The following is a 27,699-nucleotide window of genomic DNA, read 5'->3' on the forward strand; positions in this document are numbered from 1 at the left end:
CTGATGTGGTAGGCTTGAAATCAAAATTCAAAAACTTCAATTAGCTTAACAATAATTACAATAAAATTTAAGGAATTGAAAATTAATATATATAAATGTTTTACCAACAAGAAATACGATCAGCATAGACTTTATTGAACAGTTGTGCAGTACATGAAAAAGTTGGTTTACTATCTCTGATAGATCAAACATTAAAATCATACTATGTGCACATAAAAAAAATGTATCCTAAATGTCACTTCAAGTTTATGATTGGCAGTAGGTTTAATTACACTGTGTTAAACGGCTATAATTGTAAAATTAAAGCAACAAGCACCAAAGTAAAAAAAAGTTTATTTTTATGTAAAAAAATACTAACACATGACACCCACACACTTTATAAATAATTTTAAACCATAATTTAACATAGCCTTCCAAAAAAATACGTTTTATCGGTCTTACCCCAATCTCCCCCACTCAATATAATACTCAACACAGTGTTGCTCAATGTACAATGAAAAACAATAATAAAAAAAGTAATTAACAATCAATGCTCTTACAATATAATTTGCATAGTTCCCCTGATGAGTTGCCGCCCTCTTGTGGCGTGAAAAGCAAATCACTACATTTGATAAATGACCAGAACAGTGACACTACCTTGTGCTGTTCTGTTGAGATTTAATATTGTGTATTTCTGTTAGATTGTTTAATATTTATACTGATTTTTGTGATTATTTAGGTAGGGGTGAATTACTCTAATATGGGACACTTATTGATTTGAATGTGTTTTCTATTTGAAGATGGCTTCACCCTCATATACTGTATATTTGTGATTTTCATCAAAAATCATGTGATTTTTGTTCCGTCACATGTTTTTAGGGGGACCTACAAACACGAGACATTAGGTGTCCCACAAGGCAGTGTCCCACTTCAGGGCAATTCACCATAACTTTTCAGCGAAATACTGCAATAATGCTTATGGCTTTAAAGGGATGGTTTATCAAAAATTACAATTCCACACTTTCCCAAGATAGTAAGATGTCTCCATAAAATGAAAGTGGTTTTGATTGATGCCTTACATATACTTTTATGTGCCCCTTTTGTTTGTCATTTTCATGCAGATGTTGTCACAATTAGATATCTATTCACTAGTGACGCATTTAAAATGGTTCTTTAGGTAGTAAAGATCATATTCCTGTACACTTTTCTCTTCTGAGGAGGGATAGCGAAAAGACGCATAGGCTTTGTCAGTATCAGACTGTCCCCATGGCAACAACCCCTTGATCTTTGATGCGTGATTAATGATGACATCATCACAGGAGCCCACATGGAGAGAGCCAAGCCCATCGATATAAAATGCTAAAGGTGGAAACACAAACATGACATTTTCATTGTTAATATTGTGATATTGATACTAAGATACACTACTGTTCAAAAGTTTAGGGTCGCTTGACTAAAATGTTTCTTATTGGACCTTATTCATTAAATAATGTGTATGCCAATGTTTAAAATATGAATAAAATATTATATATATATATATAAAATAAAATATTAATTACAGCAATATTTTTCTTCTTTTTTTCCCCAACTAAAATTCTAGTAGAAGGGTACTAGAAGCTTAAATCTTTTTAAAAGCTAAAATCTATTTATTTTGGTTTTAATTTAGTCACATCATAGATCCCACCCTGTGGGTTATTTATAGTTGTATTGAATTTACTAACTGCAAAAAATGACTTTTAACTTGGTATTTTTGTCTTGTTTTCAGTAAAAATATCTAAAAATTCTTAAAACTAGATGTATTTTCTTTTCTAGCAAAATGAAGAAAATAAGTCTAGTTTTGACAAGTCTAGTTCTTGACAAGTCAATAAGTCTATTTTAGACAAAAAAATTAATTAAAATTAAAATATAGTAAATTTGTGCGTAAAACAAGCAAAAATATCTGCCAGTTGGGTGAGAAATTATGCTTAAATTAAGTGTTTAAGAAAAAAGAAAACTTATTTTAAGATTTTTTTCTAACCCTATAGGCAGATATTTTTGCTTGTTTTACGCACAAATTTACTTAATTTTTTTTTTGATATTTTTACTGAAAACAAAATGAAAATACTAAGAATTTTTTCTTGAAAATTATTTTTTGCAGTGTAGAAAAAAATAAATAAACATTTATTAAATTAAGATGCTTTTTCTTGATGAGCAAATCGAACCAAGAAAATAAGTCTAGTTTTTAGACCACAAATATCAAATTAAAGTGATTTTGTGAATAACAAGCAAAAAAAAAAAAAAATCTTCCAAGGGGGGTAAGCAAATTTTTCTTGAATTTAGTGTTTAAGAAAAACGTTCAAGATTTTTTTGCTTACCCTATTGGCAGATTTTTTGCTTGTTTTATGCACAAAACCGCTTAAATTTGATATTTTTGATCTAAAAACTAGACTTATTTTCTAAGGTCATTTTGCTCATCAAGAAAATACATCTTAAATTAAGAATTTTTAGATATTTTTACTGAAAACAATATAAAATAATAAGTAGAAAAGTAATTTTTTGCAGTGCCATTATTCTAAAATGTTAAAAAATTATTACAAAAAGAATAAATGACCATACACTTTTTGAACTGTGACGTTAGTCTTTGATTTATTTGTCCTCTTACCTAAATGACCAACCCGAGCCAGACGTGGATCAAAGCCCACTTGTCGTATTTTCTCTGTGCGAGCCATGAAAAAATTAATGACCGCATCTGTAACCACACAATTGGGAAATCCCTCGATAACATGATGAAATCCATTCCTTATGTGTAAGCAATCTCCCTCCTTATCACCTGGATCTGTGGAGACGATGTGCCGATAGGTGGCAGTGTATCCAGTCACTTCCCTGACTGCACCTCCCACCTCAAAGTGCAAACACAAACAAACATGTACATTTAAGCCTGTGTAATCCAAGATATTACAAATACTCAGATAATTATATTTACTTTACCCTACCTCAACATCTACATTAATCAGGCTCAACAAGTCTGATCTTGGCTAAATGTACTGTATGAGCCACAGCTTGGTGCTCCAGGCGCTTAAGCTCATAAAAAAAAAACCACAGGTGCAATACGCACATGCTTACTACTTCGCATTTTTCAATTAGTCACACAAACCCTTATTTGCTTGGAGCCCCCAACCAAATACCACACAAGCCTTGTGTCATCGTGAGAAATTCTTGTATTACAGTGTTTTCCTATATAGTTTGAAATTTTAAGTAGTTCAAAAAATACTTTGAGGCACTTAGGCAGCTTAGCAAGAGTTGTGAGACAGTACTGTATACAGAATTACTGTATGATCTCACACACCACTTGATTTAAAAACATATATCACTACGATACATGCAAAATGCTTCCAAATAAGCTAAGTGGCTCAAATTTCCAAATCCAAAGCTGATTAGACCGCATGATTATTGCACAAGTGTGCCTTAGGCTGGCCCAATAAGGGCGTACTCACATTATCCTAACCAAACCAAACCATGCCCCAGCACGATTGTCCCCCCTCCCTACTCCCCAAGAAGCACGCACTCACACTGTACTTTTATTGGTCCGAGCCCAGGCACGCTTTCGTCATTAGGATGCGATTGTTTTGAAAAAAGCATGAAGTAAAGCACTGGAACCCTTTGTGATGTTAAGTCTTTGTTTTTTAGTCATTTGTTGTGCTTGCTGTGTTACTGTATTGAGGAAGGGGGGGGTCCACCATTTGCATCAGGTTGTGGCTTGTGTACTGTAATGTTGGTCCACTCCTCTTCAATGGCTGTGGGAAGTTGCTGCAAGTTATTGGCAGGAACTGGAACATGCTAGTGTATACGTCGATCCGGAGTATCCCAAACATGCTTAATGAGTGACATGTCCGAGTAGTCTGTGGGCCAAGCGAGGACTGGGATGTTTTCAGCTTCCAGGAATTGTGTACAGATTCTTGCAACATGATAGTAGTGGATGAATGGCATAACAATAGGCCTCAGGATCTCATCAAGGTATCTCTGTGCATTCAAAATGCCATCAATAAAATGTGCCAATCAGACGCCATCGAATGTCGAACATATGCCCACTCAAGGCGGTTTTGACGATGAGCTGCATTCGGGTTTGCATTTTCGCATGGGTTTGGGGTTCGAACAATTTTCTGTAACATAAAACAGGGTTCCCACACCTAAATTCAAGGACCTTTCAAGGACCTTCAATGTCCAATAAATACCCTCAAATCCAAGGACTAAATGTGGGAACACATTTCAAGTGAGAGCAAGGTTACATCGTGTTACCTTTTAAGATACATCGTTACAGTTCCCTTTCGAGGGAACTCGCGCTGCATCACTGCAGTGACACTTTGGGGACGCCTCCAGGGGTGAGTCTAAATGTGTATATCAAATTCAACCAATGGTAAGGCTTAACGACAAAGACAGGGTGACACGAGAGCCAGGAAGTATATCGCTATCTGAAATATTGCCAAAGACAGCGTTACAGGGACGCAGGAAGTATGGCAAGGGAGACGCAGCGTCTCGTTCACTTCTCAGGGAACAACAGTTACATACGTAACCTGAGATGTTTTCATGTGTCAAACACAACTATGCAAAAAAGCATTTTGGTATGAATCAACACTCGCATACAGAAGATATAAGCATTTAAAGCAAACAGTTTAGCACATGTGCTTAAAATGTCTAGAAGTTTTATGATATTATCCTACACTACACAGGGAATAATATGGATTTTTTTTTCAAAAAACTTCTATAAAATAGATTTAAGCACTGTCAATGACCTGTATCTATGTATGTATATTTTCAAAATCTTAACAGGGCCTTGAATCCCCCCAACAGATTCACAAACTTTCAAGGATATCAAGGACCCTGATAAAATGACATCCTAACCCAAAACTCACCCTAATGTCAGGCGACAATTGTTTAAAAATCTGGAAAAAAATAGTATAAACCAATAGTTAAAGTTAAACACCCAAACCCAGGCGAAAATTGTTTAAAAAAAAAACCAGTTGAGTAACCAATACGTGAAACTGACACGGAAAAGAAATTTGGTCTGGGTGGCTGGTTTCAGACAATCTTGAAAGATGTGAAGATGCTTAATGTGGAGGTCCTGGGCTGGTGTGGTTACACATGGTCTGCGGTTGTGAGGCCAGTTGAAGATACTGCCAAATTCTCTAAAATGGCTTTGGAGACTGCTTATAGTAGGACATTCTTGCAGTCAGCATGCCAATTACACGCTCCCTCAAAACTTGCGACATCTGTGGCATTGTGCTGTGTCATAAAACTGCACATATAAGAGTGGCCTTTTATTGTGCCCAGCCTAAGGCACACCTGTGCAACAATCATGCTGTCCCATCAGAATTCTGATATGTCACACCTGTGAGGTAGATGGATTATCTCTGCAAAAGAAAAGTGCTCACAACACAGATTTTGACAGATTTGTGAACCATATTTGAGAGAAAAAGAGCTTTTGTATACATAGAAAGTGTCTTACAGTGGGGCAAAAAAGTATTTAGTCAACCACCAATTGTGCAAGTTCTCCCACTTAAAAAGATGAGAGAGGCCTGTAATTTTCATCATAGGTACACTTCAACTATGAGAGACAAAATGAGGAAAAAAATCCAGAAAATCACATTGTCTGATTTTTTAAGAATTTATTTGCAATTTATGGTGGAAAATAAGTATTTGGTCAATAACAAAAAAGCAAGATTTCTTTCTCTCACAGACCTGTAACTTCTTCTTTAAGAGGATCCTCTGTCCTCCACTTTTTACCTGTATTAATGGCACCTGTTTGAACTTGTTAGCAGTATAAAAGACACCTGTCCACAACCTAAAACAGTCAGAATGCAAACTCAACTATGGCCAAGACCAAAGAGCTGTCAAAGGACACCAGAAACAAAATTGTAGACCTGCACCAGGCTGGGAAGACTGAATCTGCAATAGGTAAGCAGCTTGGTGTGAAGAAATCAACTGTGAGAGCAATTATTAGAAAATGAAAGACATACAAGAACACTGATAATGTCCCTCGATCTGGGGCTCCATGCAAGATCTCATCCCGTAGGGTAAAAATTATCACCAGAATGGTGAGCAAAAATCCCAGAACCACATGGGGGAACCTAGTGAATGACCTGCAGAGAGCTGGGACCAAAGTAACAAAGGCTACCATCAGTAACACTATGCAGCCACGGACTCAATTCCTGCAGTGCCAGATGTGTCCACCTGCTTAAGCCAGTACATGTTCGGACCAGTCTGAAGTTTGCTAGAGAGCATTTGGATGATCCAGAAGAAGAGTGTGAGAATGTCATATGGTCAGATGAAACCAAAACATAACTTTTATGTAGAAACTCAACTTCTTGTGTTTGGAGGAGAAAGATATGCTGAGTTGCATCCAAAGAACACCATACCTACTGTGAAGCATGCGGGTGGAAACCTCATGCTTTGGGTCTGTTTTTCTGCAAAGGGACCAGGACGACTGATCCGAGTTAAGGAAAGAATGAATGGGGCCATGTATCGTGAGATTTTGACTCAAAACCTCCTTTCGTCAGCAAGGGCATTGAAGATGAAACGTGGCTGGATCTTTCAGTATGGCAGTGATCCCAAACATACCGCCCGGGCAAGGAAGGAGTGGTTTCGTAAGAATAATTTCAAGGTCCTGGAGTGGCCCAGCCAGTCTCCAGATCTCAACCCCATAGAAAATCTTTGGAGGGAGTTGAAAATCTGAGTTGCCCAGCGACAGCCCTAAAACATCACTGCTCTAGAGGAGATCTGCATAGAGGAATGGGCCAAACTACCAGCAACAATATGTAAAAACCTTGTGGAGACTTACAGAAAACGTTTGATCTCTGTCATTGCCAACAAAGGGTATATAACAAAGTATTGACATAAACTTTTGTTATTGACCAAATACTTATTTTTCACCATAATTTACAAATAAATTATTAAAAAAATCAGACAATGTGATTTTCTGGATTTTTTTTCTCATTTTGTCTCTCATAGTTGACGTGTACCTTTGACAAAAATTACAGGCCTCTCTCATCTTTTTAAGTGTGAGAACTTGAACAATTGGTAGCTGACTAAATACTTTTTTGCCCCACTGTATATCTTTGAGTTTAGCTCATGAACAATGGGGGCAAAAAAAATGTTGCATTTATAATTTTGTTCAGTGTTTTAAAAGAGAAAACGAAAAATATTTGTACGTTCAAAATTAAGCTGTTACCATATACAGTAGGAGCATTTAAACTAACTACTGAAACCGCACGGGGATTGCAAAAAGGTAATCTCTCAAACACGAACATAAATTTAAACCTAACATCTTCGTTTAAAACCCTATAACTGTCACCGCCCCTTTTGAGTGGGGGGGGGGGGGGTGAAAAGGTGATCTGCACGTTAAAATTACTATAACTCTGGCATTCTTTGGTTTAGAATCAAAATCTTGGTCTCTTTTTTAAGACGACAATTTATAGTTTTACACTGAGGTGTTTGAAGTTGTAAATATTAAATGACAAAAAAGTTATACCCGTTTAAATTTATTTTAAATAATAAAAATAATGCAATAAAGTATATACTCTCTAATCAAATGTATATAAAAATTAAAATGTTTTACTCTCAAAACACCACACCAGTAAAAACACAAGTCTCAACCAGTTCTGAACCAAATTTTAGTTTTCAAATTTTAAGTTTCTGTCACACTTTTAGTGGTTTTACCAACCAAGGCCACTAGGTGTCAACGGTTAGTTGCAATATCTTGTCACAAGTTAATAAATTACTGTCTCTGCATTGTGTTTAATGCAAAAAGGTTTTGAAATATGAAAACTACATTCTTAGAGCTTTCCAACGATATGTCAAGATTTTTGAAGATTCATATATTCATTTTGAAGAATATTAGAATTATGAATATATACGAATTCATATGGACTCCTACAGGGTCAGTGACAAATAACAAAATGACTGTCGCTACTAAATTTCCATCATCAAATGGCCTTGAAATATGAAAACTACATTCCTAGAGCTTTCCAACAATATATAGTTTGTCAAGATTATTTCAAGTTTATAGGGTATTAGTGTATAAATATATAATCATTTATATGTATTCCTATGGGGTGAGTGACATTTAACAAAATAACTGTCCCTATACAAATTCTATCATCAAATGGCCTTGAAATATGAAAACTACATTCCCTGAGCTTTCCAAGAATATATAGTTTTTCGAGGTTATTTCAGGTTAATGGGATATTTACAAATAAATATGTAATAACATTTTTGGCCCACCTGTTGGTCTGCGACATTTTAAAAAATGACTCTTAATATATCAACACCATTTTGAAAAAAAAGTATGTAGTAAAACTACATTCTTAGAGCTTTCCAACGGTATATAGTTTGTCAAGATTGGTGTAGGTTTAGACTATGTAATTATTTTTTAAATATGTAATGCCAAACGTCCCACCTGTGGGACAGTGACAGTTATAGGGTTAAAAAGCTAAATGGACATACAAAGGGTCAACAAGAAATATGCAACAAGCAAATCATGCTTACTCACCAGGTCCAAAGTGGTTGTCTCCAAAATATCCACCATTTTTTCAAGTTTGGTGTTTGAGGTGAAAATGAAATCATCATCCACCCAAAGCACATACTTGGTTGCCACCTGAGAGACGGCTAGGTTTCGGCCAGCAAACCATCCCTGTAATGAGGTGCAAATTGCACTTTAGATTTTCCACTAACATCATACATGCGATGGGAATATACAAAGTCATGGTTTATATGACTATAGCAACCATCAAGTACTATCACCAGACAGCAAAAAATTAAGTGATGAACTATGAAACATGTAAGGATTCTGCCACATTAAATTCATTACCATACAACACCATTTCAGACCATTTATATACAGATTATATATGAAGGTAACAAACACATCATAATTATATTCTCTTTTATCTAACAAACCACATATAGTTAAATCCATACCTTCCCAAATGGCATGAGATAATGTTCAATGTAAGGGCCTTTTACAGGTTTTGGATCTTTGGTGTCATCAGCTATAACTATAGTTATAGTGGGGTAGAACTGTCGAATGCTGTCGATCAAATCTTGAAGTTTATCATAGCGTAGAAATGTTTTGGTGGCAATGGTGACCAGAGTGCTGACATTGTAGTCTGTAAGAAAATCAGAGTCAACCATTGTGAACTTCCATAAAAATAGTCATTTTAATTATATATAATAATAATAATAATAATAATACTTATTTATTAGGGTAGATTTGTTATACCTTTTTTGGGTCCGGGGTTGAAGAATCTAGGCATTGGTGGATGTCTGATCCTAATAGTAAATGTTGCTTTGAAACCAGTCGTTTCAAATTGCACTGTTTGGACAAAAGAATAAATGTTATTTTAAAAGATTAAGGCCCGGTTTCACAGACAAGCCTTAGCTAAAGTCTGGGCTATTTAAGTCGTTTATGCATTTTTTATAAACATGCATTAGAAAAATATGTTACTGGTGTGCATCTTGAGACAAAACAATGCCGCTGGCATAATTTAAGATCTGTTTGTGCAAGTTATTTTCATTTGAGACATGCGTTTTAATTTATGAACATTCAGCTAAACATACAGTCAAAAAAGTAGAACTGTCCCCCTCCAACAATTAGCTCCAACCCTAATCAAACTTAACCACCTGTTATTGTCTAGTGAACATAAAAACCTTGATTAACTTGCTCAGGTGTGTTTGATCAGGGTTGGAGCTAAACTATGCAGTGCTCCGGCCTCCAGGGTAATATTTGAATAGCCCTGAACTACACTTTCTCCCACAGTCCTCGCACAACAGGAAGGGGTGAAGAAACCGGTCTGATTATTCCAAAAGACTGGAAACTCCACACACCCTGATGTGACAGCACCTTTTTCGAGTCGCATGTTACTATCATCCACCCTACTAAAATCCATTTTTTAGTTATCAATCACCCCCCCAAGTCAACTTGGACATTTCTTGGAGGAGTTGGATGTACTTAAGTCTTTATTCCCAGAGGATGGTAATCCTTTATTAGTACTTGGTGACTTCAACATCCACCTTGAGAAACCACAGGCAGCTGACTTCAACACCCTGACTGCGTCGTTTGACCTCAAGCGGGTCAGGACTTCACTTACCCACAGGTCTGGTAATCTTTTAGATTTTATCTATACACACTGCTGTTATACTTACCACAACCAGGTCACCCCAGTACACACATCTGATCACTTCCTCCTCACTCTTGAACTCAACTTAAAGGATAATTCCGGTATTTAACACTTTGAGTCTCATTTCTGGTTTGTTTTGGATGAACTACAGTGATGGACACAGAAATTTTGACAATGGGTCATGTCTTGACTTTTCGACTCATTTAGAAGCGTCTCTTGACTGCTTCAGAATGGAAGTCAATGACCATGCACAAAATGTCATTAAAACAACACTTAACGTTCATTTTCAAAACTGTACTACTCACCGAGTGGTTCGTGGTGTTCGTTGATGATTAAAAACAAATATATTGGCGCAATGTATGATTTCAATCCGTGTTATTTGCTATAGTGGAACTATTTTTTCAGATACCTCACAACCGCATATATACTTCCGCTCTATATTTGAGTCTGAAGCATGAATAAACATAGTCCAACAAACTGTAATAAAACGGTAGCATACTTTCAAAATCAAGTTTATTTATAACACTTACACCATCCAATATGTTTTTTTTCATCGGCAGAACAATAAAGAAGATATTTTGCAGAAACCCCAGTTCTCCGTCATGCAAGTCAACAGATCCACACACTTTAAGAGCTAAAGCATATATATCCAATACAACAGTAATCCCCCATAACTCCGTGTGACATATTGACGTCTTGAGAAGCAAATCAATCAGTTTTTGCAAGAAACTGAACGTTATTTACAACATTAATAGCGTGAATGCCAAAGCAGGAAGCGCGTTTTCCGTTTGAGGCGATCTTCCACTGGTACCGTTTGGTGGCTGTTGGCTATGGATGTTGGTCTCTCTGCGCCACCTATAGAGCGGGAGCGTGAAGCGCACTTCCTGCTTGGAAAGCTCTGCATTAACGTAAAATATTTATATATATATTTTCGAATCTCAAAACTGAAAATTGAATGTCAACCCACGGAACTAATATTCGAATATTCTGGTCCAGCCCTACAAATATGGGAAAAATTTATTCTGAGAGAAACCGAGCGAAAAAACAACAACCACATGTAAACAGTCCCTTTTCTGTTTCCCGGCGGCAGAGTAATATATCAGCGAGCAATGAGTCTTCCAGAGAAGTCAATGGAATTTTACAAAATGCCAAATAAAACACGACAGAAACTGTATTTCGCTACACAACTTGTTTTTAATCATCAACGAACCCCACAAACCACTCTGTGAGTAGCACAGTTTTGAAAATGAACGTTAAGTGTTGTTTTAATGACATGTTTGTGCATGGCCATTGACTTCCATTCTGAAGCAGTCAAGAGACGCTTCTAAACGAGTCAAAAACTCAAGACACGACCCATTGTCAAAATTTCTGTGTCCATCACTGTAGTTCATCCAAAACAAACCAGAAATGAGACTCAAAGTGTTAAATACCGGAATTATCCTTTAACTCCCCCAGTCACTGCACACTCTCCCCCATTGGTCACGTTCCGGTGCAACCTGCGCACGCTCTCTCGCTCCCACTTATCCTCTGTGGTCTCTTCCACGCTCCCCCCTCCCAATCAACTCTCTTTGGTAGATACAAATAACACCACCGGCACTCTATGCTGCACTCTTACATCCTGCTTAAGGCCCGGGTATACGGGTAAGCTTTCCGAGTATACTCCGCGCGGCCACACGCGGATGGCCGCGTTCGACACTATATGCAATACAAATGATTTCTTATTCAAATTGTTAGTCTAACAGGCTGTCAGGACAGCACTGATTTGGCGACATTTACAGTATATTAAAACATTAGGATAGGTGAAGAAAAGTAACAGATCCACCATTGCAAACACAGTTTAGAACAAACAACAAGACAACAAAGAACAGGAATCAAACAAACATGCTCCAGTGCTTTCTCTTCTTGGAAGAAGTAAAAGTTAAAGCAGAAAAACGATAGTGTGTGTGCAAAATGCTGTCTATTTCCTTTGTATAATTGTTTATAGTGGAGTGTCCTGTCTAAATATTTTAACGCGCATGCGCTGTTGTACGCGGACTGTACGCGCACTGTCCGCGCGGTCTAAGGCCCGGGTATACTTTTTTTCCGCGTCCGCGTCCGGCTCGCGCGCGCACGCGTCCGCGCAGCTTTCCGAGTATAGTCCCCGCGGCTACACACGGATGGCCGCGTTCGACACTATACGCAATACAAATGATTTCTTATTCAAATTATTAGTCTAACAGTCTGTCAGTTCATCACTTATTTTGAGACATTTACATTACATTAAAACATTAGGATAGGTGAATAATAGTAACTGATCCACCATTGCAATCAATGTTTAGAATAAACAAGATTACAACAATGAACAGTAATCAAACAAACATGCTCCAGAGCTTTCTGTTCTTGGAAGAAGTAAAAGTTAAAGAAGAAAAACGATAGTGTGCGTGCAAATGCTGTCTATTTTCTTTTTATAATTGTTTGTAGTGGAGTGTCCTGTCTAAATATTTTCATGTGGATGCACTGTTGTAACGCGGACTGTACGCGCGGTCTCAAATTTTGGGCTGCACGCGGACGGTCCGCGCGGCCGGCCGCGGACCCTCTTGATGACGAAAATGACGTCATGCGGACGGCGCGCGTGCGCGGCCGTCCCTAGTATACTTTCGGCCTCAAATTTTGGGCTGCACGCGGACGGTCCGCGCGGCCGGCCGCGGACCCTCTTGATGACGAAAATGACGTCATGCGGACGGCGCACATACGTGGACGTCCCTAGTATACTTTCGGCTTTAGACAGCTCACCTGACTCTCGCACTCACTTCAAGACCTTCTCTACTCTTCTTTGTCGACCTGCCCCCACCTTCATCTGACTTTACAGCTGATGATTTTGCTTCCTTCTTTGCGAAGAAAATGAATATCATCAGCAGTCAGTTCTTTGAGCCACTGCTTCTTGCACATTTTCAAACCTCTAAGGCATGCTCGCTTCCCTCCTTCTTTGTCCTATCTGAAGCAGACGTTTCCAAGATCTTTGCTTCTAACCATCCGACTACATGCCTGCTAGATCTCATACCCACCCATCTCTCCATCGATTATCGATCAATTCATCTCTTTCCACTGGAACCTTCCCCGCAACATTTAAAGAGGCTCGATATCCCCACTGCTGAAGAAACTCACACTCAATCCTGCTGTGCTAGAGAACTACAGACCCGTTTCTCTTCTTCCCTTCATTGCCAAGATTCTTTAACGTGTGGTGTTTGACCAGCTCTCCTCTTTCTTCACACAAAATATCCTCCTGTAAAGCAATCAGTCTGGTTTCAAAAGCAGTCACTCCACTGAGACGGTGCTGCTCTCAGTTATTGAAGCCCTAAGGCAGACAAGAGCAGCCTCCAAACCTTCTGTGCTGATCTTACTGGATCTATACGCCGCTTTTGACATGGTCAATCACCACATCCTCCTGTCGACCATCATTGTTATGGGTGTCTCCGACAAATCGCTTCTATGGTTCAAGTCGTACCTCTCAGGTAGGTCATTAAAGGTATCCTGGAGAGGTGACACCTCCGAACTCCAACATCTCAATACCGGGGTGCCTCAAGGCTCCGTGCTTGGACCACTGCTCTTTTCTATATACATGACATTCCTGGGTTCTGTCATTTGAAAACACGGCTTTTCTACCACTGCTATGTGGATGACACTCAACTCCATTTGTTCTTCCACCCTAATGATCCCACGGTTTCTGCTCGCATCTCAGCATGCCTGAGGGACATCTCACTCTGGATGAAGGATCTCCATCTTTAGCTTAACCTTGCGAAGACAGAACTGCTTGTCATATCATCTGAACCAAAGAATCAGCACAACCTTTCCATTCAGCTAAGTTCTTCGACCATCACGCCTTCCAGGAGAGCCGGAAACTTGGGAGTGGTCATTGATGATCAGCTTAGCTACACGGAGCATGTTGCCTGCTCCACCCGCTCTTGTAGATTCATTCTCTACAATATTAGGAAAATTAGACCTTTCCTAAATGAGCATGCTATGCAGGTCCTAGTCCAAGCTCTTGTCCTGTCCAGGCTAGACTTTCTTCATGCTTTAAAACAGTTGAACTATACACACTTGCCTCATTTTATATAAACAAATCTATATCCAAAATAGTCCCCACCTCTACTCAATCGCGAACTCTGGCCATACAGTATGAATACAAGAATAAGTCCCTTCCTCCACTCTTTTGCACTGTATGTATAAATAGATTTGGCAATTTAAAAACATTTGGCATAGCTGCTGAGACCGGTTTCACACAATGCATTCTCAGATTCCAGATTTTTCAGAGTTGTATCCCAGCCAAATACTGTCCTAAACTAACAAACCATACATCAATGGAAAGTTTAGTTATTCAGATGATGACTGGTTTTGTGATTCAGGCTCACATTTTAAAAACACCATAGACATGTAAACAACAATAAAACGTGATTTTTACCACAGGGGGACTTTAAGCAATAATTTAATCTGCACTCTCAACAATAAAGGTTCTAAGAGTGCTTCGTAGTGATGTCATAAAAGTAACCAATATTTTGCTCTCCAAAGAACCAAAAGTCAAAGTTTCTTAAAGGAATATTTTTTTCTCATAGTCTGTGAAACTTTTTTCCACTACAAAGATTCTTTTGAGGAACAGAACGTTTCTATGTATATGTTAAAGATTATTTATTGAACTATACAGCCTGATAATTTCAGGAACCTTTATTTTTAAGACTGTATAATACAGCATGTTGTATTAAGGAGCCCCAACTAAGTTCTGAGTACTGAGATACTGAATTTGGGATTTTCCTTAGTTGTCACTATAATCATTAGAATTATAAGAAATAAACATTTGAAATATATAAGTCTGTGTGTAATGATTGAATAAATATAATATACAAGTTTCACTTTTTAAATGGAATTAGTGAAATAAATAAGCTTTTTGATAATATTCTAATTATATGACCAGCACCTGTATGTATATGTATAATGCTTGGCTATAACGATTTGCTTTGTCAAACAATGTGTTCTTAGGCTCTTACCTACATCTGCTGTGTTGGGGTGAAACCTTGTGTTTGTGTAGGTGACAAACTGCAGCTGTCTGTTTAGCAAAGCCAGCGATTCGCTCACAAAAGTAATGTGCATCTCTCCTTCTCCACTGATTTTCACTCCATTCACCAGCGCCGAAGTATCAAATGTCCCCATTGTTGCAATTAGATCCAACTGCAATTAGTACTTTATGAGAAACAGGTTCCTCGGACAGATGAAGGGAAAATGCAAACTGAACTGAATTACACATTTTACCACTACAATCTATAGCCTTCACTGAATATATAAGATAAGTTGTTGTTGCTTAAAAATAAATGTACACGTTGATGCAAATTTTAGACCACTTGTATCAATGCAACTTTGTTGATTGAATTAATGGAAATATTGACTACATTTGATCAGATTTTAGTTTAGGGGGGGGGGGGGGGGGGGGGGGTTAATGTCATTATTAATTATTACAGATCAAGTAGACAAATAACCAATAATTTAAACGGATATACAAGTCTGGTGTAAATTATTTTAAAATGAATGTCAAAAATTAAGACAACAAAGGCTGTAAACCAAAAAGTCAAAGTCAACATGCATTCTTTTAATCATTTGTAAATAAAACCTCCCAAATGGGTTTTCATGTCCAATTATGGTTAAGTATTAAACTGCACCTATCAAGATGACTAACAGTTTCATTTTAGACGGTCTGTTTTAGGTGGTTATTTAAGAATAAAAACTGTAAACTTACCACATAGGGACTCTCTCTGGATTTTTCGTTTAGACTCAAACCTTTGAGAACACAAAAACGTGAACTAAAAATTTGTATGATCACTGTCATTTCCTTTGTGTTTTTTATTTATTTATTTTTTAACAAAAGAAGATATTTTAAAAAATAATCGTAAGCACACAGCTGACAGTACCCATTGACCTTCATAGTATTTATTTTTACTATTGAACTCGATAGGTACCGTAAACTGTGTGGTCATTATCATTTATCAAAAGTTATTCCGCATGCCTGTAAAATAATTTATTCTGATTGGTTGAGAAACGTTTCACAAGTGTTTATATTTTTGTAAAATGCATATAACCTGTCAAACCAGAGCAATGTTTGTGTTAGAAAGTGAGTGAGGAGGTCGGACAATCTGGTAAGCTGTAAAATGCTCTTTATTTAATATTTTATATGTATATATGTATACATGTATATCTATACACATATTGAGACTACAAGCTAAAGCTGCCAAATTAAGTGTATTCACATAAATTTTTGAAACTCAAAATGTTCAAACGGCAAATAGCGCAATTTATTCGCTTAAGTCGCACTACTACTCAACAAGATATTTTGAAAAATCTATATTTTGTAGCAGGTGCTACAAAAGTTTGTGGACTGGTTATGTTGTTCACAATAGCAGAAGCAGTCAGTAAAATCTGATGCATTCTGGGAATACCCATCGGATGTCGCCTTGCACATTTTCAGAAATAAAAAAATTACCCCAATGTCAATTTTTTGTCAATATTTTATTGAATAATTATTCTATAGCATCTTGTCTTTCATCTCTGAAAATATCTAGGCAAGATTCGCTTGTTTAGTGCAGAAAATAGCAATTTATACTGACAAGCTGAAAAAGGTGTGTATTAAACACACCCAGACTGGTTAAGGTGTAACAGACGTTCCTAGCTTTTCCTCCCTTAACATTACAAAGACAGCTCACCTATTAAAATAAATCACATAACATGTATAGACAAGATGCATCAAGGCACACCTCACACCACTCCTGTGTACACTATGCTACTTAAAGTTACAGTATAAGATTGCAGAGCACATGAGAACAACGAGTCTAAAATGAGTAGCTGCTCTCTTTGATAATAAACATGATCACGTCTAATTGATCCTGGTGATGTCAGGCCCCTAAATGATGTTATAATGGACTATTTTACATCCAGATGAAGGATCAGATGATAGAGACTTGGAAAGGGCTTGAACCCAGCTTTCATATCGCAATTAAAACATAAAATTTATAAAAATTCACCATGTGATGGGTTTTCCCAGATCGCATCACAAATATGGAAGCTGTTGGTAGAATGATTAATGCACCTGACCATCTAAAATGTCTGCCCTGGCCTGTGTCTCAATAAAGTTTTTTGTATTTAAAGGTGCAGTGTTTAATTTTTTAGAAGGATCTCTTGACATAAGTGCAATATAATATACAAAACTATATTTTCAAAGGTGTATTAAGACCTTTCATAATGAACCGTTATGTGTTTATTACCTTAGAATGAGATGTTTTTATCTACATAGACAGAGGGTCCCCTTACACGAAAGTCGCCATTTTGGGCTGCCATGTTTCTACAGAAGCCCTTAAGGACACATTTTTTTACTAAGTTGTCTCTGATGATGACATGTTTGTTCGGTGGTGGCTACCATAGTTTCTCTATGGGGCGGTTTCCCGGACCAGGATTACCTTAATCCAGGACTAGGCCTTAGTCTAATTAGGAAATATAACTAGTTTTAACAAACACGCCTTACTAAAAACATTACCTGTGTGCATTTTGAGGTAAAACAAGGGGCACTGATGTATTTTAAGATATGTAAGTGCAAGTTGTTTTCAGTTTGGAGATCTCTTAAAAGTGTTTAAGTCTAGGACTAGTCTAATCCCTGTCCGGGAAACCGCCCCTATGTGTTTCAAATGCGAGAGGTGAGCAGTGGACTAAGCCGTTGGTTGCACTTCGCAACCTCACCACTAGATGCCGCTAAAATTTACACACTGCACCTTTAAAAATGTTAATATGTTTGTAATGTAAACATTTACAATGGTGCATCATACATCTGCAAACAGTATCCCTTGGTAATATCATATTTGCTTTAGACCACATATCCTTAAAATTTGCTTATTGCCATATCATTTCATCATTTTTTTTTTTTACCGGGGATTAGAATGGTCCTTGTCGGTCTGACTTCCACACCTTGAGTAGGGTACTGAAGAGGGCTGTTGGCCTCAGCTAAAATCAGTGAGTCTGCAGCTGTGTAAGTCCTTAAGTGAACAAAAATAACACTGATGATTTAAAAGTGTTAAATATTAGGCCGTTGCCATTTAGTAAGTTGACAAAGATGCCAGAAATTCATGACATAACATATCAACTGACAAACTGTTCAAACTGTGACAACCTTCGCACATAAAAGTTCACTCCAAAAATGTTTTACTGAAAGTAGTTTCTTAACCTGTATGACACTTTTTTTGTGAAAAACACAAAAGTTATTTATATCACAATAGCCATGCTGGCCCTGTAGGGCTGCTGTCCTGCACTGTTTAACTCCAACCTTCATCAAACACCTGAAAAATCTTATCAGCACTGCAGGATCACTTGGAAATGGCATTCAGGTGGGTTTGAAAAGGGTTGGAGCTAAACTTTGCAAGACAGTGTCCCTCCAGGACCAGGAATGCCCACCTCTGTTCTATACAATATAAGTGACTAAGCTGTCAAGTTGTTAGGGATAAGAAGGTTTCAAAGCCTGTGTATACCTTTGGCACTTTTATGACACCTTTGGTTTGCATAAGAGCAGTCTGAGGGTGAGTAAATGCTGGCAGGTGGTTCGTTGTTAACTATTAATATGGATTGTTTACCCAACAAAGCGATCTCTAACATCACTTGCTATGGTTATATGCTGAAATGGCTCCAAAACAATTACTGACAATGGGCTCTTTTAAAAGCTTGACTTATTTCAATAGAGAGGACCTGGGGCCGTATTGAGCATGGTATGACTGCATAATCTTATTATTAATATCTCTATAGCCTCTAATATCTCTGTACTCAAAAACCTACGGGGTGAGCACACCACAAACTAACACAGGGTTAATTGTTGTACAAATCTATCACATACTGGTAGTTACACAGGGCTGTGCAGTCTGTGCTTTTGGTCTTTATCTAATTTCCAATCCACCAAATCCAACCTTATTAAATATATCATCTTAGTCACAATGAAATTGAAATTAAAAACTTTAATTTTGGGGGGAATATTGTGGTATTTTTTATACAATACTTCTGTGAGCTTCATTATTTGTTAAAAAAAGATAGTTAATCAAAAATACCTTCCTCTCCTTCTATGTGCACCTCAGCCGAAATTTAACAATGCGTTCCACTAGAACCCCTCCCATCAGGTCAAAAAAATTAGCGTTGCATTTCTTAATTCTCACAACCGGCGCAACATCATAAAATGTCTCTGAACAGATTCACATCCACTTTTAGGGAAAACAAACCACCATACAGTATCAGATTGATAATGAAATCAAAACAGTTTAGATACCATTAAACAAAATGATAACTATGAGGGGCCACGCGGCCAGAAAATCATACTTCACTTATGAATACATATAAAAGCATGCATACACATATATAAACACTCGCATATACATGTATACTGTTGGATGTTTAAGCATATACCTATGAAATAAGTGTGCCTACTAATGTGAAATTCATATCAATACATTGAACTATTTGACCCGATGTTTTATACAGACCATGTCCGGAATGCACTCACAAATCGCGCTGTTATTAACTGTTTCCAGACTGAGCATAAACACAAACAAGCAGAAGACAGTTTATAAAAGCAGCTGCCTATCAGCATGTTTATTCTGAAATGACTTCCTTTTATTCTGAAATGACTTCCTTTTTAATTGAGAGTTCATATGCATATGCCAGTGTTTTTATGTGTATGCGTGCATCACGTTTATACTGTATTGTATGTAAATGAAGGCAATACCTTACTGCACTACATCATTCTATGCTGTGTAGAAACCAAAAATGCGTTCCTCCATCAAGATTACTGGTGGGATTTAACTTAGCATCATGCAAATTCTCTTCTTGATTTAAAAGGGACATTCCACAAGACGTTTTTAAGATATTAAATAAATCTTTGATGTCCCCAGAGTACATATATGAAGTCTTAGCTCAAAATACCCTATAGGTAATTTATTGTGGCAAGTTAAAATAGGCACTTTTTGGGGCTGAGCAAAAATGCACCGTTTTTGTGTGTATCCCTTTAATTCCAAATTAGCTGCTCAGGTGTAAAGCCAACTTTAAACTTTCAACTTGCTCAGAAGACGTGTCTGATGCAAATAATGTGCATTTGCTGCAATAACAAAGGCCCAATTTGCATAATTCGCATTGCCCCACCCACGCATCTTTACATTGATGTTGCATGTAAGCTTCGCGCGTAAATATTTACTCCGCACCACAGATTTAAAAGCCAGTTGTGCTGCCCTTTTTATTGTCGGACTCTGCTCGTGATCACCATGTTGTGTGTGCGTGCGAATGAAATCTGACACAAGCATAGCAGAGTTAAAACAGCTTGCGCATAGTGATTGGAGATCTACACGTAGGCTTTAAGTTTTATATATCTTAGTGCGCAGATCATGCGGGCACGCACACAGTAACCGAAGTGCAGGGAATATAAAACAGACAGATTTGGATGGATAAACCTAACATCCGCAATTCACATGCACGTATTGGACCGTGGGGGTCGAACCGAACGGTTCAATATTATATTGAGAATTGTGGCATCCCTAATATGCATGGACGGAGTTTATATGTATGTGCGAGTGTTTATATGTTTGCGTGCATGCGAGTGTTTATGTGTGTATGCGTGTATTAAGTTTATATGTATATGCAAGTGTTTATTGGTGTATGCATGCATTAAAGGACAAGTTCGGTATTTTACACTTAAAGCCCAGATTGTTTATGATGAAATAGAACGGTTTTGACTGAAATTTCGACATATGATGCTGGCCCGAGAATTTTTGGCTGTTTCTTGTATCACCTCCCGCCTCTATAATGGCTGTATAGGTGCACAGGAACAATCCTTCCTAAAATGCATTAAACTTTCATTTACAAAGACGTGAAACTCACCGACTGGTCAGGGGTGTTTACTGATATGCTCACACAAAAATCGCTGCAAAAGATGCAATGGCAAGTTTGAAAGTAGTTCTTGCGTTACAAAAAGACATACCTCTTACGGAAGCTCTGGTACTCCTTATCTCTATATTGTTTTACTTTTGGCAGGTCTGATTCTTGTAACAAGGCATGTAGCTGGGTAGCTGATATCTGAGGGAACAGTAGCTGAGCAAAGGGTAAATTGATGCGTGGTTTGTCGCTTTCACAGACACATCCATTAATGGCAAGAGTTCTGGTTAAAAAGAAGAAAATAAATATTTTACATGTATAGAACCATTTAAAGGAAAACACTTTCACATACATGGAATAAAAAGTACAATTAAAATAAGCTTATAACAACTCAGCAGCTCAAGGCTTATCACTTGAAACAATCATGACTAAAGGTTGACTGTCCATATTTACACCGTTTTTGTTGCCACCATCAGTTTATGGTATGATGATTCAATGAGTGTTTGTATGTAAATAATCTTAAAAGAAGAATCTAACTATAAATCATGTCATTTATGAAACATACTGTATTAAAGACTCTAGTAAATAGTGCCAGACAGAAGTCTGAGGCTCACCGGTTTGTGTTTGATAGTCATATTATATGGGCTAGTAGCTGTTTATCATGTCTATCCCCACATTTACATCCCAAATTTGAATATCTGAACTTTGCATAGTAGCAGTGGTGGCCGGTGACTTCTTTTTCGAGGGTGCACAATGCAAAGCTTGTCAAAATATGTATTTAGAGCTTATTTTTAAAGGATTAGTCAATTTTCTTAAAAGAAAAATCCAGATCATTTACTCACCACCATGTCATCCAAAATGTTGATGTCTTTCTTTGTTCAGTCGAGAAGAAATTGTTGTTTGAGGAAAACATTGCAGGATTTTTCCAATTTTAATGGACTTTAATAGAGCCCAACATTTAATACTTAACAGTTTTTTTCAACAGAGTTTCAAAGGACTATAAACAATCCCAAACGAGGCACAAGGGTCCCATCCAGCAAAACGATTGTCATTTTTGACAATAAAAATAACAAATATACACTTTTAAAGCACTGCTTCTCATCATGTAGATCCGGTCGTGATGCGCCAGCTGACCCCACGCGATGCGTCATGACGTCTAGAGGTCACAGAGGACGAACGCGAAACTCCGCCCCAGTGTTTACAAGCGTCTTGAAAGAGGACCGTTCCTACGTTGTTGTATGTCAACTGATACTAATTAATGTCTTTGTGTCAGTTTATTGTTTACAATGGTCCGCAAATGTGCGTTTTATATATGTAACACGTGACCTCCCTACGTCACTATGCATTTACGTTAGGTCGCGCTGGACCGGGCCTAGACGAAAAGTTGTGGTTTAAAAGTACATATTTTTTATTTTTCTTGTCAAAAATGACAATTGTTTCGCTAGATAAGACCCTTATGCCTCGTTCGGGATTGTTTATAGTCCTTTGAAACTCTGTTGAAAAAAACTGTTAAGTGTTGAGTTAAGTATTAAATGTTGGGCTCTATTATAGTCCATAAAATTAGAAAAATCCTGCAATGTTTTCCTCAAAAAACACAACCTCCTCCCGAATGAACAAAGAAAGACATCAACATTTTGGATGACATGGTGGTGAGTAAATGATCTGGATTTTTCTTTTAAGAAAATGGACTAATCCTTTAAGTTGGTGTCTTTAGAGTATTTTGTGAACATGAGCGTGTCTTTTATCATAAACCCTTTCGACACAAGTGCAGCAGGCACGTATTTTGACATGACGCAATATGCACATAGGCTCACATGACGCAACAAACATATATTTTGACATGAGGAGCAACACACAACACATATTTTGAATTTGCGCCCCTTGGCAGAGAAGTTACCGGCCGCCACTGCACACAGTAGTAAAATGTAATAATTAATAACTCTTTGTGGTTGCTAAGTTCAAGATGTCCTCACCAGTCATTTTGTGTTGACCAACAGAGTACAGTATGTCACCTAATTTGTACTCACTTTGAGATGCTGTCTTTGATGCGGTAAGGAATATTGTCATTTCCATAATTCGCCTGCTGTGTCCTCTTCTCCAGAAGCTCTTTTAAAGAGTCTGTTCCTTGAACGTCAATTGTGGTAACGGACCCTGAGCTCCAGTGGTAAAAAAAAATAAATAAGAGTGGCAAGACCACCAGCAAAATCGCCAGTGCTTTCTTATTCACAGCAAGCATAATCACCTATGGGACAAAAGGCTGAAAGAAAGATCACATTAGCTAAGGAGACTATCATTTGGGAAATTCAGAAACTCAGTAGGCCCCCCTTCCCCTCGATTTATAGTCTCTTTTTTAAGTGTAATATCTAGGTAATCTACATCACAAAATGCATTAGTTTCTTTCGAGACATACAACAGTGAGTTTTTCCTCTTTGAGTCAGAAAACACCATAATATTGTTATTAACATATCACTGAGCCCACTTGAGCATAAACACAAGACACTTTATTTAACAACCACACACAGCAACTTGTGGTGATAATAAAACCAAAAAGGTGTGAAAGTTTATATGTTTATAAGCTTTATGTTTATATAGTTTTTGGAATATAATTTGCAGAAAATTGCCACTCACTAACTAAATGCTCACCACAGTTTTAAAAATATAATAAGTTAAAGTTAGTTTTAAAGTGAAAATGCATTAATGATAACAAAAGATAAGTCTTTATAGACAGAATCTTGTTAAATGCATTAATGATAACAAAAGAAAAGTCTTTATAGACAGAATCTTGTTTTTTAATCAGTTATTTATTTTGTAGGCTATTGAAGATATAGTATGCATTGTATTTAGTATTTATGCATACATAAGCATGTGAAACAACATGTGAGACATGTGTCACACTCAGTCTAACGTGCAGGAATGTCAAGTTGACAACGCGCACTTAATTACATTACGCGGAATAAATAATATGTTACGTCTGACATTTTATTTCACGTTAAGTTACAACGGACCAATCAGCAGCCATGTAACGTGCAATAAGAGTGATTGACAGAAAACCCGACAAGTTACAAACAATATGACATTTTCAGCTCGTCATGAACGCAAACTTGGGAGGCCCTTGAACTTGGGAGGCCCCTGGGCTTCAGCCCAGGTAAGCCCGTGCATTAAGGCGGCCTTTCCCCCCCAAAAAATGTTGCAGAACTTGTTATAAAAAAAAAATTACCTTTGGGTTCTATGAAAAACTTCTTGATTTTTATTGTGTAAAATGTATAAAGGACACTTATGAAGAAGCAACTAAATGAGTGGTAAGCATAACATTAAGGTCCATCCATGAGCGTGTGAGGCTTCCAACATTTCTGTGAGGCATTCAACATTTCTGTCCAATAGCTTTGGACCACAAGGGCAGTACTTTAAAGTACTCTTTAACATCAATCTGAAATCTATTTTCATCTTATCTCTTCACCTTTTATTATCTAAGGTCACAGTGGTTGTGCCTTTGGGGGTCCTGCCTGGGTGAAAAGATGCACAGCTAGAGGTTTACTCATTCTGTTTGTGAATCATGTAAACAGAGCCAAGTAAATAATCTGGCTGCCTAGAAACAAGAGGTCGAATTCATTTGTATAGATCTGAGAGTAAGCCCTTGTTTTAGGTACAGTATCTGTGAGCACAGGCAGCACGGTCGCCGTGATTTCACCAAGTAAGATGTGATCCCGGATCAACATTTTTTGATGATCCTGGATCAACGTTTTAAAAAAGATACCCCAACCTACCCTTAACTCAAACCCTTACCATTTTTAAACCCTCAAATTAGTGTGAAATAATAGTTTGAGGAGTATTTCTTAAAAAGCCCCAACCCAATCCTAAATCTAACCTACACACTAATCCTAATCCTGCAATTTGATTGGTTAATGAAAATGTTGATCCAGGACCGACAATGGTGCCGATCCAGGATCACATCCTAGTTGGTAAAATCACGTTCACCCAGGCGTCACATAGGCCACTATATTTAAAACGTCATGCTGCATGTGGTTTATTCATAGTCAAGATGCAGAGTAACCTCAAGTAAATATAATTTAAATCATTTAACCTTAAACATTTTATTATGATTAAAACTATATGTATAGAATACAAAATACAATTATGTATAAAAATATTGTTTTCCTCAATTTTTTGGATGAAAGTGCCTGCTAAATGCACAAATGTAACTTATAAACAACAATGGGATTGTTGAACTCTGAATAATAAAAAACTGCTACACTGCAAATTACAACACTACAGGATTGGAGAGCTTTAAATGAAGTTTGCAATGTCAAGTGTTTAAATTACGGATGTGAAAGAGCAGGTTACACAATGCAGTCAGCATTGCAACCATTTATGAAGGCTACATACTTTCCTAAATAAAAAGACCTTTGTGGCAAATGGTGGTTGAAAAGTAACACACACAGTGTATCAAGTTTCATTTCAACCTTGAAACATTGCATTGTTGAAATTTAGACAATAAATTAAAAAACAAAATATAAGTCTTTGCCAAAAAATCAATAAGGGGGACAATCTCTGCAAGGATTTTAATGTAGTCAACGAAAATGTTATACATTCTAATTAACTAGTTTGCGATAAAAAAAATCAAAGCACATGCTATACGGTATAGATATATCCAGTCTAAAAGCACCCAAACGGTGCTCAAAAAGCAGAACAGCAGCCTAAAAGACATCTTGTCAACTCATGTCAAAAGTCATGTGTTGTATGATACATGATAGACTTCCCAAAAAAACTCATTAAAAATCTAACCGATTATAGTGTTTCGTCTTCATATAGGCTACTTATTTCTAAATACAAAAATATTTATATTCTACTTTTTAGCTGTTGCAAAGTCATGTCAACACATTTGGTAAGTGCCGTTTGAATACAGTGATTCATGCTTTTAACTTGACATTTTTCTAATCGGGGTTCTCTGTTTAAAGTCTTAAATATATAAACCGATTTAAATACTATTTTTAACTTATATATTTTATATGCATATAATATTAATATAAAATATATTAATAATGTTAAGACAACTTAATTTAAACATATTATAAAAAACTTGACTTACCTTAAGGAAGTCCAAAGTCAATCATTTGACTCGAGGAACAACGCGTGTTGCAACAGTGAAACTGCTTTCTGCATGCTATACTGTAGCAATCAATAAAAGAACGTCATACGTAGATAAATAATCAGTGTTGTATAGATGTAGTTAATCTACTAGCAAATTATTCATTCAATTACAGCAGTTGCCTATACCTGCAACCGACGTAGTACTAAAAATATACAAAGGAAAAATAAAAACCGTGGCGTTTAACCCAGAGTTCAGGTACACCGAAGTGAGAATCTCTATAACTTTGTATCTGTTTCACTTGTGTGTTTTTTTCCCACTCGTTGCTGAGCGTCGTGTGGTCTGAAATAGTTTTGATTAGGCTTACCTATGCAGTGGTTGCCAAATATTTTAAACTATTGGTACCCGTTTTCTTACTGCATTTTCAAGTCGTTGAATAGGAACGTTATTCATCACAGTTTTGATGTTGTAGGCCTATAGCTGAAAAAGAAAGAAGTTTATTCGAAAAAAAATATTTGTAGTAAAAGCAATGTATCACTCAATGCCCATTCAGCCAAAAGCAAATGATCGTCATTGATTTTGTGTGAAATGAACTGAAGACATGGCAACCCTCAGAGTCGTGAAGTGGGTGTGGACGAAACAATTAAAGTGATTATTTTGCATTTAGCTCGTCAACTTTTGCTGTAATGTACACCAAGCATCTGTTAGCCAACAGTTATGATATAAATAAACGCTCAATCAATAAGCTGCTGAGACAATAAAACTCACTTTGTGTGGCGTATCTGTCTTAGGCGTACGTTTACATGTTTAATTTTGTAGTCTATGTTACCATTTTCAGTTATTTTTTTGTTTAAATCAGCATGTACCAGAACACCTATTAGAATGTGCTTGAAGGTGGGTTTAAATGCGGCACTCATTATTCAGATCTTATCTATGTGGTTTCTTGTCATGTTCAGCAAGTCTAGGCTGGCATAAAGTTTCCAGTCATAAGTCATGACCAACTAACTCGAGTTTGCCAGAGGTGTACTTAACAGGGTAATTAAGTTTACGTACACATTTAAAATAAAAAAAAATCTATATAAAAATTTAAATAAAAAAAATTCAATACTATTAATCTAGAGATAGAGAGAGAGAGAGAGAGAGAGAGAGAGAGAGAGAGAGAGAAAGAGAGACATTTTTTGTGGACTGGGGTGATTTAATTTCTCCTATAAGTTAAAATAATAAGATTTAATTGCAAAATATACCTCATTTGAAGTAATTAAAGAACATATGTGTCTTTCAGGAAATGTGTGTCTGTTAAGGAAATGATGTACCACACCCTCTTCAGTAGTCTGTACGTTCTCATTATACTGAATCATATGGCCATGTCTTATTTCCCAACAGGGTCAAATTAAATATTTTATTGACCCTTTTTAATTATTAAATATTTAATTTTTATTTTCGGATAGGCTTCAGCTCTTCTGCAAGCAGATTTGGAGAATGGGTGGATAATTTAATAATGAAATATCTGCAAATCCACCTCAATCAACTTTGTGCATTACACTTTATGTATTACAGTTAAAAACTAACTGGTTG

At 37.0% G+C, this 27,699-nt stretch overlaps 1 protein-coding gene across 3 annotated transcripts; it reads right to left on the reverse strand.

Moving 5' to 3' along the window:
* Positions 1-114: 114 nt before the first annotated feature.
* Positions 115-26,469, reverse strand: b4galnt1a (beta-1,4-N-acetyl-galactosaminyl transferase 1a). Of its 3 annotated transcripts, XM_055188714.2 has the most exons (12): positions 26,313-26,469; positions 26,125-26,204; positions 23,066-23,295; positions 21,145-21,321; positions 18,066-18,172; positions 15,892-15,932; positions 15,149-15,329; positions 9,233-9,325; positions 8,932-9,119; positions 8,504-8,644; positions 2,621-2,858; positions 115-1,338 (listed from the first exon to the last, which is right to left on the reverse strand). In XM_055188714.2, exons 3-12 carry the CDS (start codon positions 23,272-23,274, stop codon positions 1,121-1,123), a joined length of 1,593 nt encoding a protein of 530 aa, XP_055044689.2. In that variant the 5' UTR covers positions 23,275-23,295; positions 26,125-26,204; positions 26,313-26,469; the 3' UTR covers positions 115-1,120. The 3 variants fall into 3 exon arrangements, with proteins under 3 accessions (XP_055044689.2, XP_073731445.1, XP_055044691.1); XM_073875344.1 differs by having other exon boundaries at positions 26,125-26,457; XM_055188716.2 differs by lacking the exons at positions 15,149-15,329; positions 15,892-15,932; positions 18,066-18,172; ... (2 more) ...; positions 26,125-26,204; positions 26,313-26,469 and having other exon boundaries at positions 8,932-9,121; positions 9,234-9,321.
* Positions 26,470-27,699: the final 1,230 nt, after the last annotated feature.

Source organism: Misgurnus anguillicaudatus, chromosome 13, assembly GCF_027580225.2.
Source record: "Misgurnus anguillicaudatus chromosome 13, ASM2758022v2, whole genome shotgun sequence".
Taxonomy (NCBI): domain Eukaryota; kingdom Metazoa; phylum Chordata; class Actinopteri; order Cypriniformes; family Cobitidae; genus Misgurnus; species Misgurnus anguillicaudatus.

Bases quoted from the DNA above. Each gene is read 5' to 3' on its own strand.
- b4galnt1a (XM_055188714.2), bottom strand. From the start codon at position 23,274: ATGCTTGCTGTGAATAAGAAAGCACTGGCGATTTTGCTGGTGGTCTTG. The intron at 18,173-21,144 runs GTATGTCTTTTT...TGTTCACTTAAG, and splicing joins TACCAGAGCTTCCGTAAGAG to GACTTACACAGCTGCAGACT. The intron at 8,645-8,931 runs GTATGGATTTAA...ACCTCATTACAG, and splicing joins ATCTCATGCCATTTGGGAAG to GGATGGTTTGCTGGCCGAAA.